Consider the following 19,491-nt stretch of genomic DNA (forward strand, 5'->3'; position numbering starts at 1 on the left):
TTCTAATCGCCTGAGCCAAGGTGTGAAACTGGGTGTGGGTCCCAATCAGCCAGAGTTTCGGGTGTGTTCATTGTGAAACCTGGCCCCACCTTATCATGCGAATTCCTGAGGTCAGATGGCCCAGGATGTGAGTGGGCGTTAAGGCGTCTGGGAAGGGATCTCAAAACTGGATTATAGATGGCAGAGAGTTGGTGTCGTAAACCCCCGCCATCTTTGAACAGAGGCGGGGGTTTACGACACCAACTCTCTGCCATCTATAATCCAGTTTTGAGATCCCTTCCCAGACGCCTTAACGCCCACTCACATCCTGGGCCATCTGACCTCAGGAATTCGCATGATAAGGTGGGGCCAGGTTTCACAATGAACACACCCGAAACTCTGGCTGATTGGGACCCACACCCAGTTTCACACCTTGGCTCAGGCGATTAGAAGATCATCAGGGGGTCCTTTTGTCCCTCTGTGGGGGGATACTCCCACTAGGTTTATATCTGGGACTCTCCACCATTTGACCTTAGAACTGAAGAAGCTTCTCGGATGAGAGGTGAAACGTCTTCAAGTAAACTTAAAGAAGTCCAGACGCTTTTCTTTGCAAGCTCCTTTGACTACTGTATAAATAGTCGTCATTATTATGTAACTTCTTCATAATTTTCATGGAAAAGCACAGGTCTGCAAATTTTGATGGTATTTTATTTTTTCTTGTTTGTCTTCAAAATTACCATGAAATTGTTATTATTTGTAGGTAAATATAATTTCATTGTAATTTCAAGTAATTAAAATTCCATTTAATTTCCATTGAATCAGCCCTTAGTTGTAGGAATTACGCCTTTAGTTGTACACCACATTTTAAAGCGTAACCAGATCTTTATGCAACAGCACAATGATTTGATGAATGACTGCAATGACTGCAAAGTCAGGTGAGAAGAATAAGACTGTTGTGCGTCTTTGAGGTGTGACACAATCCATCAAAAGCAACAAACTAGCAGATATCACCTTTAAGTTCCTCCCCCTGAGCTCATGGGATCTCCTTCACTCTAAGAGAAAGGCAACCTTTCATCTTGAATTTAAATTTGAGAAAGAGGATGAAGTCACAAGGATCCCAATGTGGCAAACGGTGCCATCATTAGGCTCGGAAGGAGAGATCTTACACCGAAAGCCACTGTTCGATCTCTGAGTTTAATTGGACGTTTGCTCTCTGCATTACTGAAGTCTACTGAAATAGTGGGATGCAGACAGGTGCAAATGGCCAGTGGGACCTCCAGCATCCAGGGATGTAAGTGCAAGGAGTTGACTGGCCAAATTTAAAAAACTAAAAGCAAAGGCTCTAGTCAGGCCAGGCCAGGGATTTTTTTCTGGCAATAACATTTAATAAAATCCTGAAACTGTTTTTTATTAATCAATAAAACAAAAAGAAAGAAATTCTAAAGACAGCTATAAGCTTTTAAGAGATTACACAAATTTGGGTTTTGAGCTTGAAATATGCTTTAGATGGATTTCATTACCTGAGCTTTCTAGTCTAAGCTCAGTTAACCAGCTGTCTCAGTTTCCTCATCAGTAAGAAAGCCAGTGTATTTCCCAAAACACTGCAGTGTTTCTTTAAGGAAGCAGGGGGGGCTGACTAATGGCTCTCAGTTATGAGCGTAATACTCACCGCAGTGCCATTTTCCTCCTTCTTGATTAGAGAAAGCATGCTGGAGAGGATCTGGGCACACATGACCAGGTCTCTCTGCTCCTGCATGTGGGCCTGTAGCACTCGAAGCACCACCGGCAACAGGATGCATCGTGAATCTACAGCACAAACACATCAAAGACTTAATGAAGTAGAAATAACAGAACGGGAACAACTAAGAAAATTTTCTACACTCATTTCTCCGCGGGGCCATAATGCCTTGCTCTGCTTTCATGCTCAGTTGAAACATTATTGACTGGAACTAATGAAAATCTTGTATGACATTCATATGATTTGCATGAGGGATGTTTTTTCCCTGCTACATGCAGCCTTTGGGAGCGTGTTGCAAATAAAAAACTGACACAGTAATTTGCTTCAGTGTAAACCCTTTATTAAGAACAGTTTAATAACTTGGAATTTGGCTCACTGCAGGGTAACAATTAGCTAAGGTGTGTTCTCAAATGGGACTGCAGAGCTAAAGAGTTGTGATCATGTTCCAAATGCTGTGAATAAATGCTTTTTGTCCTACTAGTATTTACCTGGGTTTATGTAAAGCTGGCTTTCCACAGTCTTGGCAATGCACTGCAGTTTGACGGCCTCCAGGGGGCAGTCAGGATGGACGGTGGTAGGCAGGCTGCCCAGAGTCTCCCTGACGAAACCGGCCACCTCGCGCACCGTGAAGATCTTCAACAGCTCGCCGTAAATTGCCGGAAATGTTCGGAGGAACACGGCCTGCGCATAAATAGGGAATGTTCAATAACAGGTGCAGGTGCAACAGGTGGAGCTCTTTCTTGTTTAAATGCTTTCTCCAGGCATGGAATCACTGTGCTGAAAACCATGATGAGAGTGTTCCTATATATGTATATGCAGTCAATATTTTACCATACATGGTATGGTAATGATGTAAGTAGCATAATAAAGAAGCTACATCCTAATGACACTGTGAAGATGCCCTGCAGCTCAGCTCAACCGATAAGAACTGACTCAAGAAGAAGCGACTGTACTGCTCCCTACTCTTCTTAATATTCATACTATGTTTCTAGACAGCTGTTTTATTTAGCAAACAGAGGTAAATATTTACTATTCTGCCCTGAATCACTGGCCCCACTTGGATTTAGTCAGAACTCTGGCAGGCACGGATTACGTGGATTAAGCTGAAGGACAGCTAGGATTGCTGCCCATCACTTGTTTGTAGCTGGCTGTCAGATTCTCCTTCTTCCTGTCAGGTTCTGTCAGTTTCTCATTGAATAGTTGAGAAAAAAAGACTAAATATCTCCCTTTGAGTCTCTCTTTTTTTAACACTAACGTTCTTCTTCTCTGCGACATTCTGGCAGAAGACAAATGCTGTTTTGTTTTCCAGCAACTGTCAAAGATGTTTTCTTTGAAGAAAAGATGTTTTATTCATTTAAATAAGGCAACAGGGGCCGTAACTGCCCAACTGAAGTAGCTTTTCTGAGTAATCACAGTGTGTTTACTAATTTTAGAATGCAGCATATCTAATTTTTGCATTAAATAAGCATAATTATATCAAAAAATATGTTCAAATCATGTTTTGTTTTTTTGCATTTTTACTTAACAGTATAAAATCTAAAACAGGAGTGACAGTTAAATACCAAATTGCCAATTTCAAGTTGTTCTGCACATTACAAATTCCATATGTGCAGGAAACAGTTTGCCTATCTGTATATGGGTTTGCTGCTTATGTTTTTGAGTGTGTATGTATTTGTGTATGCTGGCGTGTGTGTGCTAGATGTTACAGATTAAGTGGGATTAGTATTAGCCCGACCTGCATTCTCCCACTCCAAGTGTTGTGTTGAGAATACAGATCAGAAGTCAGTGGGGGACTAAAACAGAGGTTTTCAGACAGAGCATGGACAGAGCGCAGCTGGAATAGTTTATAGTTGCAACAGCAATCTGATTCTGGAAGATTCAAAGTGAGGTTTTTGCAAACATGTGTAGTTCGTTATTGCTGCTAAAAGAAAAGACATGTTTAGATTTTGTGTGGGTGAGGTGAACACTATAAAATATAGGAAAATATGAGAAATTTAAATGGATTATCCCGGATAAAGAAGACATAAGATCAGATGGACACCACAGCACCAACACATGTACCACAGGAAAGAAAACTGTTTTTTTTTTCTCCACAAAAAAACAAAAAACAAAAGAGTGCACAAATACACCACTGCACAAGCATCTGTTTCTGGTGTGTAATTAGGATTATCTTTGGGGTCTTTAGCTTGTTTTGTTTTGGTCTTCTTTGAAATCAGTGAAGGCAGCTGCCCTGCTGTGCAGACCTCCCACTGATTAAGGAAAACCTGCCACAGAAATCCCTGTTCTGCCTCCAAACCCTCTGGCAGCATGAAATTCAATTACAGCCAATTTCTCACCTTTCACAACTGCATCAACAGGAGCCCCTGAGAAAGAAAACATCAAGTGGCGCACATTTTCACATTCAGATTCACACAATCAGGCGCATGTATGACAAAGCTGCAAAGATCTTAAGATATGCTCATACCTGTCACTGATTTTTCACACAAGCCCATACACACCTGTGTCTGTGCGACGGGCGTGGTGCCTTTGTTCTCCTGCGAGAGGAAGAAGCGGATGGACATGAACAACTCGTGAATGCAGACTCTGAACTCTTCCTCATTCTGGCCTCCTGTAGCGAGCGAAAAGAGCCGACGGGACTGGATGATGTACTTAAAAATGTACTCGCTGGCCTGAGAGGAAAGAGGAAAAAAGGAAAAAAGAATTTGTCCTCTGCCGCCTGATGGAAAAAAGCACATAAGTTCCTTCCAGGGAAAGTTGTCAGATAATAGAGAATTCGTACATTTTGTCCTGATGAATTTCATCCAATCTCTTATTATTTTATTTATCTCAAAGTCAAAAGTACCAGACTATTCAGATAAAATTGCCAGCAATTATAATAATGGATTCATCATTTTGTCATTTTGAGTTTTTGAGTCAAGCATGAAGAAATGAATTGAAACAAAACAAATAAGTCACTCTGGCATTGTGATCTCAAGGGCCACTTGAGGCTGTCCAGTACTCACAGATGTTAATGTGAGGGTGACCAATTTAAAACCAGTAATAGGCAGATTTACAGTCAGGGTGGAGATGTATGCTTCAGTGGGAGATGTACACCATAACCACAAACCCCTCTGAAACCAAATGCCATAACTTACGGTGTAAGCTAACGTGCACCTCCTTAGATATAACCAATGCAATAAAGTAATGTGGCTAACTGCGCATCGCATCGAACAATCGCCTACTTATTAAAAGCAATAATAATGATAGCATCAATATAGGGCTCACATATGTCAACAAATTCATGGAGGGAGATCACTAAAGCTACTGGAATACAAAAAGAACTGTGGATGTCAATTTGTTCTTTCAAGGCACGTAGGAGCAAATTTTCACACACCTCAGCAGTTTAAATTGTATCTTTTGTATTGTATCCAACTGTAACTGTAAGGGCTTAAAGCTCTGGATAATTAATAGAGCGGCTGCTTTGAATAACAAGTTGGTGCCTTTAGCCATCTGCTCGGAGATCCCCTCAATTAATGTAAGTCACTGAACTGGATCTCTCCGACTGTATGTCTCGTGGAAGAGGTTTAATGCAATTACCTGACAAATAACATGGCTGCTTATTTAATTGTACCAACATACTGTCAAAGATGCCCATGCTCCAGTTTCTAAAGTGAGTGAAAGTTTTATTTTATTTATAAATTGACTTACATGGCAGCAGGTATCTGTGTCTCTCTGATAGCATAAATCATGCTAGCAGTTACATGATTTATTTTTCCAAATTAGGTCATTTGTGGGTACAAAACAACAAACAACAACACTGAGTAAAATGCCCATCTTGAAGCTTCAAAACCAATAGCTGACATTGATGTGACTACCAACGTCTTTAATATACAGTCTATGGCAAAGTCTTGAAATACATGAATTTAAATAAATAAAACAATTTTATTCATGATAACCTTTAATTTTATTTTTATTGAGCTAATTTATAATATAGCAGTTTTTTGACAGTGATCCGCTTTGCTTTTTATTAAAAAAGGAATGTGCCTAAAGATAAGCACCTCGACATGTTAGATACGCAATTAAACCCGTCTAAAGAGATTCTCTTGTCTGCTTCTACGTGGAAAAGCCTGCAAGCACATCTGCACTGTACTGCTTATTCATTATTTACTGCACTACAGATTACCATTTCACTTCTGGTGCAGAATCTATTCTGTGAATGTTAAACGAGGAGCCACAGTTTGGGTGCCGCAATGTGCTCCACTGACAGTGTGTCTGCATGAGTCATTAGAAAAATGTGATGAGGATTCCCAACACTAGAGGCACCATGCTTCTGCTCATTAAAATTGCATGCAGTGTAATAGACACAGGTGGGGGATAACGAATGGTAGAAGAACGTATGAATTAGCAGGAGTGGCAGTGGATGGCGTCATTGTGTGCATCGGTGTATTTGTGTATCGATAAAGGCAGCTGCATTTACAGTTTGAAATACTGGCCTGGCTGTCTTTGTGCGTGCCTCACCTTGAGCACCTGCTGTATGTGATCCTGATGCTCTGCATCAACAATGCGGTCCACGTACCACTTCAGCACTTTGATCAGGTCCCTGGAGGAGACACACACACACACACACACACACACACACACACACACACACACACACACACACAGTACAACTAGTTACCACTAGCTGCATTGCTTCTCTCACTGGATTTGGCAAATATAGATAAGACAGTGTCATGTTTTGAAATGTAACGGTCTATCGTCCATTATTTAAATGAACTCTGGTCACATTAATTCATCAATACAATACTACAGCCGTGTGTAATAATCATGAAACTGCGGGCTGACAAGAGTAATAAAAGCTCCTTGCCACCCACCCACTTGTAATCTGTTTCAGTTTTTTTACTGCTGCTTTAAACGGTCGAACTTTGACATTAAACTCTTCAACTCAAGAGATCATCTTCATCCAGCGGTGCGCTTCTGACACATATGGCATTGAGTACTTATGAGAGTACTCTTTAAGTATCTTGGTTTCCTGTTTAGAACTTCTAGAAATGTGGCAGTGTGTGTGTGCTTACAAAAGAAAGTTTAACAAAAATATCAGAAGACAGAAATGGGTACAGACTGAAAGAAACAACTGGTGAGGTGAGAACAGCAGGTGTGTGATGGAGGAGAAATGAAATCCAGGGAGGCAAAAGTGAGCACAATTTTCTAATTCACTTTTCATCCACCAGGGGGCACCATAAGCATTTCATTCAATCTTCTATCAAAGCACAGGACTGAGCAAAGCTGCCTCTCAGCATTGACGTAGGTTGGACTCTCTTGTCCTGCCTACCTCTTGTGATATCTTATTAGAATACAATGTGTGGTTCTGTGATGTAGCCTTGAAAATCTGCAGCATTTGTTACAAGTGAATGCTGGAACATCACATACCTGTAGGACAAAGCTCCAGCAAAGTGGCTTTCGATGTAGGTGTCCATGACTGGTTTAAAGTGCTGGAATTTGCTGTCCTGGAGAAGGTTGATGATATGAACCTAGAGTAAACAGAGAAGACAACTTAAAGAAAAATCATGTTGGCACATCGCTTAAAAAACCCTAAAAAAATTCTGTATATTTTAATAAAGTTTTATCTAAGATGCATGAATTTAAAATTGTGCCTTTCATATGAGGCTACGAGATCAAAAAGAAATATTTTTAAAAACCCATCACTTCATGTCTGCAGCTTGTTGTATGATCTGAGCTTGTCCAGCCACAGAGCACAAGTCCATTCGTCCAACCTGTTTGATTGATCTCGAGCAACATAAAGAAAACCTGATGGCTACAGCGGCCCACTAGACCTTTTCATCACTGATAACGCCACAGTGAGAGGAGAAAGTGTGCTTGTGTGTCAGTGTGAAACTGATTTGGTGAGAGAGAGAGAGACATGAGGAGACAGAGACAGAAACAAAGAGAGAAAGAGATCGATCTCCGGGCTCACACTATCAGCTCAGTGCAGCATGACCAGGATGAGATTGCTTCAGCGAGCTCTGAAGCGTTACATCACTAGATCTTTCTCTTGGAGTTTGTGTATCTGCTCTTACTGTTGACTCAAACACTATCAGATGGCTCCTGATGTGAAGAAAAACTGAGAATGCAAAAAAAAACAAAAACAAAAAAAATCTGCGACACGGCTGGGCCATTTGGACAACTGACTTACCAGTGAATCAAACACCTTAAGTCCATATCTCTGGGAGCTTTCATCCAAAATCCCAAAGAGGGTGTCCAAGGTGTCCTGGAGAAACTGTTAGAGAAGTACAAAACAGGCTTTCATTTTCTCAACCTGAACTTTAAATACATTTTGATTGAAATAAAACAGTGACACTTCCTTCTTAACAGTGAGCTTTACTGTACAATATAAAGTGCCTTGAGGCGACTATTGTTGTGATTTGGCGCTATATAAATAAAATTGAATTGAATTGAACAAGGCAAGAAAAAGCAGGGCCAAATCATGGACGAGAGTATGTCTGCTGGCCTACTTTGACAATCTCCGAGCCATCGATCTCCTTCAGCTTTGATAAGCTGTCGTTGATCCTCTCAGGGTGGGCTCGCCACTTCAACAGGTCCAGCATATCACCTGAAGCAAGACAACAAGGAGGGGTAAGATGCAAAAAGACACATGACTTACAAACAGTGAAAAGATCAAGATGCTTCCCTTGTTTGCTTGAAAAAAAAAAAAACCCCCAACAACAACAACAACACAGGATTATGAGGATTATGAGAGCTGCGTGCATCTCACATCACAAAGCATCATCAGGCCCTTCAATTATAGCCCCAAAGCCCCCAACGTATCCAAACAAATGATGACATTTTCAAGTGCAGCAGGATGAGGGAGATAAAAAGTCATTTTCCTGTGCAGGATTCCCCAGACATACGCATGAATAAAACATAAGCTTCAAGAAGAAAGTCTTTTAGCTGTCTCTGTTGAACCTGAAATGTCTTTTTGCAATTTTAGACTCAAAATTCTGTTTGTGTTGTTACATTACTGATTTTGGTTGTCTTAAAATGCATCTCAAAAGATAAATAAACAAAGAGTGTTGCAAGTGAATTATGCTTGTAACTTTAAAGTTTCTATTCAAACATTGACTTAGCCTTCTAGCCATGCTGAAATCCCAAACCCAAAAGCATAAGGACTTATTAGTTCATTAGTGAGTTTTGCAGATCGGAAGCCGTTCCTACCATATTCACTGGTTTGTTCGCACACTAGGGAGGGGAACATCAGTTCAACACTTGCACAGAACCCATCTCTTTGACTTCCCTTAACATATGGCATTTCTACATTTTCTTCAGCCTCTTTTGAAGCCCTGATTGCATTCTTTGTAACACTCGCTGATCTATAGAAGCACACAGAACCAGCTAGTGAAGTGCTGCACAACTAAACTCCCAATTAAAATCTGTAAAAGTGTGGCGGCCAAAAACAGTTCAGCAGGCAAGCGACCCAAATGTCGATGCCTGAGTCTTGTTTACCGTTCTGCGTGAGCTTGGTGGAGCAGAGGAAGCTGGTGATCCAGAAAGATTCCTTGGTGCCTTTCAGCGTCTGATTGTTAGACGGCAGGTTGGGCTTGGAGAACGGCTGCTTCAGGTAGCGTGAACAGTCAGCCAAGCTGGTGTTCTCCTCGCACTGCAAGGAAACCAAGCGAAAAAAATAAAGCACAACTTTTTTGAGCTGCCACTGGCATATGTTTTGGACAAGAGCAAAAGAATGCAACACTGAGGGTTCAAATGCCAGTTTGAACCCTCAGTGTGTCCGATTAAAAACAGAGAACGAGGGGAGATACAGGAAAAGGTGGATGATTTTTCTAATTACTTTTCAAAAAGTATGTGGGCATACCACATCAAAGATCTTGGGTGGAATCTACATCAGTCATATTTAGCCTGAAAGGATGATTAAATTAGAGATCAGCGATGGAGGATTCACACAGGCATCTTTTCAGGCTTTAATACTCCTTCTTTGCATTCATTTTGAACTAAGTAATGACCTGTATTGCCCGATAACTGACCAGCAGATCCATCGCTTTGCTTTACTTGCAATAGTAAATAGTTTACATTTTTGTCTATTCAAAAGCTTCAGTGCTCGTTTCTGCTAGCTAGCCTAATCATGTCTGTAAATATTTTGTGAGAGGTAGGTGGTTGCTCTTTAACTTGACATCCAACTTCAAAATAAAGGTTGTTCCTGTTGATCCTCATGGTGGCTAATCATCCTGTCATATATTGAAGTTAGAAATAGGCTCGTTTCTGAACAAAGTGTTCTTAGCTTTCCTTGTAAATCTCTGAACCATCAGAAACCCCCAACTGTTGAAGCAATATGTGTGACTTCACCAACTGCCTCTGCAAGCTCCTTTGCAACCAACCTCTGAATCAGACCCTTCTTTTCATGTTGTGTCTGATTCCACTGTTATATCTGTCGTCATTAAGGCCTGGTCTGCTTGGTACCAAGAATCTTGTTGCTGCTCTCCTTCCTCACCCTCTTATGTGGGGAAATTGCTTAAACAGAGGCATAGATAAATTACTGTTTATGAAGGTAAAAAAACAAAAGACAGTCTTCTTTTTACTGAAGAGGTCTTGACTGAAATTAGATTGTCTTGTGTTGTGGATTTAACACGCAGTCCTACATCTGAAGCTGTTTGAGCTCCAAAGCTACCAAAGAGTTTGGACTGCTCATGTGTGTCTATTTTAGGCCTGAGGAGAAACTAGGCCATGCAGTTTCACTGAGCTTTTCAGCAACTTTCATTTGGCATTACAATGGGCCTTTACCCCCCTCTATGGTGGAGACACACAGGAAAAAGAAAGCAGTCCACTAAAACCAGCAGGCTCAAAATCTGGGGTTTGGTAAGACTAAATCTTGCAACCTGACATGAAAAAGTACAAAGAAAATAGCATTTTTCTTTGTGTTTATACACTGTTGAACTAAACCATAGATAATCATAGAATAAATACATCATATTTTTGGACCCCTTACTGCCAATAAAATGCATGAATGCACTCGTGTTTCTTTTCCTTCCACAGAACTGGACACACCCTTCGCCTGCAGCTGAGGAAAAGCATCTAGTCTGCAATTATTCCGAATTACACCCAAGACAGCATTGCAGCAGCTTTTAACTGGGGATACTGGTCATTTTAATTGTTTCAGACCTTTGATACGACAAACCTGTGAGTCGCTTAAAACGTAGGGAGAAAAAGTGATTCTAAATAAAGAGATGCAGACTAACTCTTACACATGCACACACAAACAAAAATACAGCAACACTTACGCCTGGATAAATTCAACCTCACAGCTTGGCAATGTTATGTAAGCGGACATTACTCACTGGCGTGCAACCCTGTAATTGAGTGATGCGAGCTGTTTGGTAGCCGGTGGCTTTTAACTGTATCATAAAAGACTCTCACAATTTGCCATTTAGAGACAATGATTCACGTAATCATATACAGGGCACAATCCCATCCAAATTATCCTTGACAGCACCTGTGAGATGCAAAACAATCAACAGGTTCAGTTAAGATCACGGCTAAGCTACAATCTACTGATGGACATGAGATGATATCTTTTTTTTAAAGATATCACAATCTTAGATGAACCTGCACAACACTGTGAAGGTTTCTGCAGTAAAAACTATATACACTATATATAAGTCAAAAACGAATATCCTGCCAAGAAGAGGTTAAAATTGATTTGGTACTCCCCCCCAGTCAAAGCCTACAGTAGATGGTGAGGGTATGCAGGTCTTACCTTATGGATAATGAGCTCATGGGTGCCATCTGGCAGAGTCCTTCCGTCCTCTTGCATCAGAGGAACAAAGGAGTAGCCAAACAGTTTCTTCTCTCCCTTGTCTTTAGCTGTCAAACAACAACACATGGACATGATATGGAGTCCAAAAATAGAACAGCCCAGACTGCGTCAAAACAAAAATGCTTTCTTTTTTAGACTTAACAGCAGCAAATTAATATGTTGAATTCTTTGTATGTTTCCAGGGAGAAGAAAGGTATTTATTCAAAGGCTCTGTGAGTAACCTTTGACTGCTGAAGGTGCCAATCAGTGGGTATACAAGTGCAAAGAAGTGGTGCAAAGAAGTGCAAAGAAGTGCAAACGAAGTGCGTGCTCCTGCTCATTTTAGCACAATCAAACATTAAGAGCCTTGGTTGATATAGGGTAAACAACAGAGGTTTCAATATATAAAACCTGAGCTTTGCATATGTAAGGCAATTAATTTTAATTTTGAAACGTGATGTAATTTTTTTTTTTTATTAACAGGAAAATCTAAAGGACACCTCTAATCTTTCCATCTGTACTCGGAAATTCACTACCCCTTTAATTACACTTTCATAACGGTAGGATGTGAGGTAACTAAGCAAAAAGTTGTTGTTGTTGTTTTTTGGGGTTTTTTAAGTTGATTTACTCTTTTGAGGATTTGATTAATGTGGGAAGCTTTATCTGAAAGTTCTGGGCATAATTTGCAGTATGAACACATGTAATCTGATTTATCTGCTGCTTTAGCAGTGAAATGTTAATGTGTGCACAGCGGGAAGCAAAAGCAGAGCATGGAAAGTTTCTATTTCCTTTTATTGCAACACCAGTAATTTATTCAACAGTGTCTACTAGTCTTTTGTGAGTTTGTATGTTTGCGTGTGTTGTCTTTCCCAAGAGAAATATGTTTTTAATGCATCAAACTAGAAACTGTTGTCTCATTTCTCTCTGGCTTGTTATTCAGGTTTTCTACTCACAAAGACCACTAATTACCATTGCAATCAAAATAAATTTTTTAGTTCTATCTGCAGTTTGGATCATGGATAAGGGGAGTACAACAACAAAATTTAACAGATAGGCCATCAGTCCAGTCATATATGCTATGACAATGAGAAGTTAAAGTGGAGACGGGTTGTAAAATGGCTTGCAGCTGTGCAGCAGTAATGGAGGCAGGCTAAACCACTGCCCAGGTACCCTATGCTAAGTATAAGGGCATCAGCATCAGCTGATGTTGGACCTGAGCCTAACTTTGCATCCTGAATGATTGCTGGTACCGTTATGCCACTGCAGTGCCACTTCATTGGGGCAATCAAGGCAAGTACTGCTAACCCGGTGAAATCTAAAAAGCAATATCAATTAAAAAAAACAAAGTTAAAGCAGTCACTCTTGTTATATATAAAACAGTATTTATCCACTATAAGTTACTGCTTGTTTGCAACATCCTTTAAATTACAGCCTTCTTGTGGCCGCAGTTTGTAATTATCTAAGGTTGCCTTTTTGTAAAGTCCAAACATGGCAGTTTTGAGGCTCTATAATGGAAGGAACTGCTTAATAATTCATATTATTAATAGAAAAATAAGCGCAAGACCCACACACAGTAACATGCCGTTTTACTCATAAAGGTACAGCTTCTCTTGTAAATTGATTCAACTGGTTCAGAATTGTACTGTATAAACAACCAGTTAATAAAGCATTGCACAGCTTATACTGGCAGGTCCTTATTGTTCCTATTAGCCCCATTTAGAAGCAACACTGGATAATAATGAGTTCAAAAACAAATTAGCAGTTAAAGGCATAGTCAGAAAACCAAACCTTCCATTAAGCCTTAACAAAAATGAGAGTGTGTGCTAATCAGAATTTTGTAGGCAGGTTGCCCCCGAATTTGGAAGCCCTTATAACATGTGTAATATGGCCTCCTCAGTTTGGTGTCACCACAGGCTTAAATTGGGATCTTAATAGGCAGCCTTTAGGTGGGAATACTAGCACTGCCAGCAGTAATAAGGCTACTATATCTGCTGCACACAGCCACACAGCCTCACGGCTTGGCATAATAATATCGACTTGTTATGAGAGAAGAGACCCGGCCTTCTCCCCAAAGCACAGAAAGAATGTGAGAGGGAGTGAGGCATACTTTGATTATAATTAAAGTTTTGTCTCATTAGGAAATGAGAAGTTGGACAAACTAGTATCAGTACCAAAGTCGAAAAAAGAGCTTAAACACTTGGACACCGTCTATGTGGAGTGGGCACAACGCTGGAGGGCTGGTAGGTTGAAGCAAGCGAGGAAAATGAATACTTCTTTAGAAGGTTTATCAGTGATGTGCCTGGAATTGCAGGGCACAGTGGAGTCAGTGCAGGATGTCTGGTCTTTATCTTCAACTTCCCAAGGTATTCAGCTGAATGCAGCTCCTCATGCATTCACACCACAAGCCGACGGTGTATTAAAATGTGCGAAAACTTGGCAAAAATGTGTTCGCTTAACCTTTCCTGAATAAATAAACTGACAAACCTATTTTCACTTACTGGAGCAATGTCGAAACTCAAAGCGGACGTGCGACCCCCGAAACATGTCGACCGGAATAGGGAGCTTGATCTGGTCGCCCCAGCGGGGACTGTTGTTGTGATACAACACCAAGGAATGGTACTCATCCACACTTGGTTCACCTGAGCCAGCTGCCACATGACCCTGAAAGATATAAAGAATATTATATTATATTAACGTTTCCCAAACAACAACAAAAAAGTCAGAAAAGAGAATGGCCTCAAGGGCGAGGCAGACCGAAAAGGACACTGTGAATTAATATGTCAGCTAGAAATGTGTTGTAAACCTTCCAGAGCCAACAAAAGGCAATAAAGTGAGGAAGACAAGGTTTACATTTGTGTTTATGTGTTTTGGATGGGGGTTGCGTGCCATGTAGTGGCAGCAGCAGTGACAGCAGGGTTATATTTGACTCTATTTTCTGTCCAAGGCCTAGGCTGTGCAGGAAACCACAGAGGCAGACTGTCACAGTGCTGCACCAGAAATGGGCAACACACTAGAGAGACACTTAGCCCTCATCTGGGTCAGCAATGTTTAAATGAAGAGATTTGCTCCAAAAAAGACGCCTTTTTTTTTTTCTTAATAGTGTGCAACTGGTTAGGGATTTAAATCTATTAGCCTTAGTTGTTGTGTCTAGCAACAAAACTGTTTATATTTGCTAAGTAAGACACAAAAGCAGTGTTCACCTTTAGGATCTGTCCATCAATATCCAGCACATACAGGGTGATCTCTACATTCCTCGCCACGCTCTTTCCCCCCTTCTCAAACTCTCCTTTCTCCAGTGTGATGTAAAGGTCGTTTCTCATCTCTCCTGCAGGAAAGAGGCAACAAAGCATTGATTATGCACATGAGCTAGCATTATTAATGAGCGTGCTGCAGATTCTCTGCGTAATTCCTCCTGGCAGGGGTGGACAGCATTTACATTAGGTGGCATTTGATGATATATTTTCTGCTGACATGAAATATGACATCTGGCTGCCAGAATGTTCAACAATTAAAGACTGCTCTGTGTGTGTGTGTGTGTGTGTGTGTGTGTGTGTGTGTGTGTGTGTGTGTGTGTGTGTGTGTGCGTGAGAGATGGGGGACACTGGCATTTTTAAGTAATCGAGAAAAGAAAATAGTAATTGTTATAACATTTTAACATGTCAAACTGTCAGTGTGGTTGAGCCTGACAAAGGTCAAAACAGGGGGTAAAAGGGGGAGGATGTGGATTTTGTTTGTTAAAGCAAAGAAGTATCGACTCGTGAGGTTGAATACATGTACTGGGCTTTCAACCAGTTACACCATTTTCTTATTACTCTTATACGTCTGAACAGGTGAGCAGTATTTAATATTTTACTTGGGGGGGGAAAGCCTGAAGGTATTAATTCTGGGGGGGGGTTGTTCTTTCTTTTTTTTCAGATATTTAATAATTGCTATTCTGTTTGCTTTTTAATGATTTCTGAGTTTTATTTATTTATTTTTTATCCTTCATGGGGGCCACAACCCCCAGGGCTCAGAAGCAAGGACAGCACATGAAACAATTCACAAACACAAATCGCACAAATGAATAAATAATGTACGTGTATTCAAATTGCAACAGAACCCTCACTCTTTCCTATTAATCAATCTATCCCAGGACATAAGCTTACGGTAACTGTGCATATTCATACTGTTTGAGAGCATAATCATTGTTCAGTATGACTTCAAGCTAAAACATCTGACTTATAAACAACCCTGCAACAAATGCAGCCTTTTCTGTGCTTCTCATGTGCTGCAATCTGGGAAAATAATCTGAGGAAGAAATAATCTTTGTCTTTGTTATAACTGCAGCTGTTCAATGACTGCAGCCATTCATATATGGTTTCCTGTGGTGGGGGAGTATAAATGCAAAGTGTGCTGGGTAAGTAAGAAAAAAAAATGTATGTGGTTTGACAAATAACTTCGGCAGGTTTCAGTGGTCGTGTCTATCATTAGAGTTAGCACTTATTATCTACTCTTAATCAGACAGCTACAATCTTCTTCTTGATGATTTCGACTATATACATTCACCCCAACTTTATACATACAAGTACATGTACACACTCACACACATACACACAAAGAGCACAGGAAGGTCGACAGGGACACTTTTTTTTTAATGTACAATGGGAAAAGGGGAAGTGGAGACGGTGGGGGGAGCAGCTGGACGGAGAAAAGAGTCTGTTTGTGTGTGACAAAGAAAATGAGAGGAAAGATCGCACACAAAACGTGGAAAAAGGAGGAAAGGCAGTCTCCTTTGCTCCTTTGCCCATGGGCAGACTTGCACAAGCAGAAAGGGTGAGAGCACTCAGCGTTAAGGGTTTGTAGCCAGAAAAAGACAAAGGAGATGGTGTACATAAATCTTAGTGAGGCGCTGGGGGGGGCCACAGTATGTGGTTCCTCTATATCTGTGTGACCAGACAGCATATCTAGCTTTTTTAAGACATCAGCTTTTCTGTTGAAAAAGTCCCCTTATGTTCAGCTGCCTCAGAGAGCTAATTCAGCCAGTAGTTTCCTTCCCTACTTTTCCCCGGGCGTGTGTACATATAAACATGTGGCTGTGTATTTGGTACCCAGGCGATAAGACCCAATTCAGCTAAGCCCGAGGTGCATTTACAGAAGCAGCCAAGTGTCATCTCTCTACCTTTAACAGCATGATTCATCTTTGTGAGGGTGGAATTCAAATATCTCTCGATTCATGCAGTAGGCAGAGATGTTGGGTGTAAACACGACAACTATAATAAGAATAACTATAATAATTTTGAGACAGGCCAACAAATACAATACAAAACAGAGTACCAAAACAAAAAAACAAAAAAAAATATACTGTTAACAGCCTCAAGTCTGTCAGCTAAAACTTTATGTAACAAACATTGACGTATGATAGGACACATTAGGTCTACCCACACCTGCTGGCTGTGCAATAGTTATTGAAGCCCCGTATTTACAGACAATAAATATGTTTTTACCAATAGCAGCAGCAGTTTATGGGTGACAGAAAAAAGCATTAGGTGGCGCAGGTGCTCAGTAAAAACCCCTCTGTCATAATAAGGTGGGGGCACTGTTCAAATCATCCAGCTATGGCCTGGCTGTCTGCTAAACAGCCTAATACTGTCTCATGAATCGGACATTGGTGTGTATATGACAGTCTACATACGTGTGAGCTCTGCTCTCGCTGTAATAAACTCTCGACCCCTTGCTCAATGCTAGCTTTGAGGGATTACAGCCACTCGACGCGAAAATAAAGAGTGTATGAATGGAACGACAGACGACACTTCTGTCACCCATGATCAGAAAAACAGCAATAAAATGAAAGAAGAATAAAAACACAATTCTTAGTTAGTTTTGACTCAGCTGATAAGCAAAGCTAAACAACAAATGGTTCATTGCACCCTGAGGGAAATGAGCGATTATATGAGAGACTGATGTGATGTGTCACATCACATAAGCGCTTCTACTGACCCAAAGACAACGTGAAGTGAGTAATGGACAGAGTTAGCTTGCTTTATAGAGGTAACTTGCCCCCAACTGTAGATGTGCACTTTTTAAATGACACAGCGCACTTATTTTTCCACAACACCATGACTATTAGTCCCCCGGCCCCACTTTGACAACAACTGCTTTGAGACCTACAAAGTAATGTTGGTTTGTGGTATCCTACCTGGCATGATGACATCAGAGAAGCCCAGTTTCCTGGTGATTGACACACCACGGGTGAAAAGGACCATGTACTCCCGTCTTAGTTGATCTATATCCCCATGGAGGAGCTGCAGAGCCACTGCCAGACCTAAAAATCAGAGAGTGATAACATTCATTAATGAAATATCATGTTCTCATCAATTTATCATCTCTTACCCCTCACCAAAGCTCAAAATATATAACAACCATATTCCAAACCGTATACAGTTAGCAACTTTAAGGCTGGACGAAAATAGCACGTTCATAAGAACACATCTCAAGTTTTATTCCAGCAGACTGGATTTGCAAACCATTACACCTGCCAGTGATGACACTTGCATGTATAGAAAGCAAGCAGACACCCACACATATATAAACAAGTAATGCAAACAGTCTGCGAGTCACCCCGCAGCTCTTTTTTTATTAAGAGGAAATCCTACATGATGGCTGTCGTCTCAGTTCAATATCCTTATGCAATAACTCCAAATGTCAGCAGAGCTAAATTAAAGCGTCAGCTTGTATTTAGAGCTCAAAACGCATCGCCTTGATGTCTCTGCCTGTCCAGAGAAGCAGCTACATAAACAGCCTCACAGCAAGGGAATATGCAGGAGACGAGATGACGACAACAATTATTATTGTTGTGCGTGTTTCGGGGAAAGTTGGGAGGCAGTGGTGAAATGGTTCATTAGCTGTAAGAGGTTTCAGTCAATGAGAGTCAACAAAGAGACGTGACTTGTTTGCAAACTGGGTAGAGACACACTGGACTACACTACCTTACAGAAGCAGAGAAGAAGAAGGAGAAGTACAAGAGATGAATAGCACATTGAAAGCATAAAATATGTATGTTGCGTCTGTGATAATGTTACCTGTAGAAAGTGCCTACGTGAAGCCTATTTAAACAGGTTCTAAAACGGTGTCTTCTGGGTAATTTTCAAAGGCCACATATGACAGTACAGCAAGGCAAAAGCTTTCAGCGTGTAGCTGTTCTTTCGATATGTCAGTTCATCGTGCATTCTATTTTAACACAATTAAATTACTTACTATTTTCAAGTACTTTCAGCTCATTCTTACCTGAACAAACTTTAAAAATTAGTGTTCACCAGATTAGCATGCCTAATGGTTCAGTCACGCTAGCGTAGAAATAGGATGATAACTTCCTTGTAACTAAGAACAATCAGTGGTTGCACCACAACTGCACTGAACTCTTTTTTGCATTGGTAAACTGACTGTAGAGGCTGAACATGCAACTCCTCTAACCTCCGTTGACCACTTTCAATCACAAGGTAAGTGTACAGGTCGCCTGGTGGGAAGCAACCTGCCTCCAAACAATTGCAGTCTGACGCAGATTGAGTGCAATCACTTTCAGACACACTGGAAATAACTGCCCTATAAATCATACATACAGACAGGTTGTTCACACATTGCAATCAATCCGAGTCCCGGTGGATTTATGCTTTGGTGTTAAATATGTGCTGCAGGTACACTATAACCACAAACCATTCTGAAACCCTCCAATGTAACATGCACGTGACATGCACCCTCCTAGAAACGTATCCAAATGTCACCATCAGTGCAGTCACAAGTGGTGTTTGCCACTTGCACAGGCTACGTCGCAGGATCTATGCAGATTCTCTTCAAAAGGTTAATTCAGGTGTCTGACTGTGTCGACGATTGCAACTGACTGCAATGTGTCTCTTTCCAACCTTGTACTTAGCTGGTTATATTCTGGTTATACTCATAGATAAAAAGCAAACTTGTCAAGCGACATTTTTATGTTAAACTGCCACGCTGCTGCAACTACGTC

The 19,491-nt window shown here is 40.8% G+C and overlaps 1 protein-coding gene across 4 annotated transcripts in view; it reads right to left on the minus strand.

Annotated features, from left to right (window-relative positions):
• The window catches only part of dock4b (dedicator of cytokinesis 4b), a 135,686-nt gene that overhangs the window by 44,809 nt on the left and 71,386 nt on the right, over positions 1-19,491 (minus strand). For all 4 annotated transcript variants that reach the window (XM_084910345.1, XM_084910343.1, XM_084910344.1 and 1 more), the window contains exons 13-24: positions 17,671-17,796; positions 14,696-14,820; positions 13,994-14,156; positions 11,457-11,563; positions 9,197-9,350; positions 8,209-8,306; positions 7,890-7,973; positions 7,127-7,227; positions 6,215-6,296; positions 4,216-4,386; positions 2,206-2,398; positions 1,649-1,785 (exon numbers count right to left, since the gene is read on the minus strand). In XM_084910345.1, the coding sequence (XP_084766471.1) occupies positions 1,649-1,785; positions 2,206-2,398; positions 4,216-4,386; positions 6,215-6,296; positions 7,127-7,227; positions 7,890-7,973; positions 8,209-8,306; positions 9,197-9,350; positions 11,457-11,563; positions 13,994-14,156; positions 14,696-14,820; positions 17,671-17,796 (1,541 nt within the window). The remainder of the gene's footprint in view (positions 1-1,648; positions 1,786-2,205; positions 2,399-4,215; positions 4,387-6,214; positions 6,297-7,126; positions 7,228-7,889; positions 7,974-8,208; positions 8,307-9,196; positions 9,351-11,456; positions 11,564-13,993; positions 14,157-14,695; positions 14,821-17,670; positions 17,797-19,491) is intronic.

This window comes from Perissodus microlepis, chromosome 17 (assembly GCF_051167445.1).
Source record: "Perissodus microlepis isolate ML-2025 ecotype Zambia chromosome 17, ASM5116744v1, whole genome shotgun sequence".
Lineage (NCBI taxonomy): Eukaryota > Metazoa > Chordata > Actinopteri > Cichliformes > Cichlidae > Perissodus > Perissodus microlepis.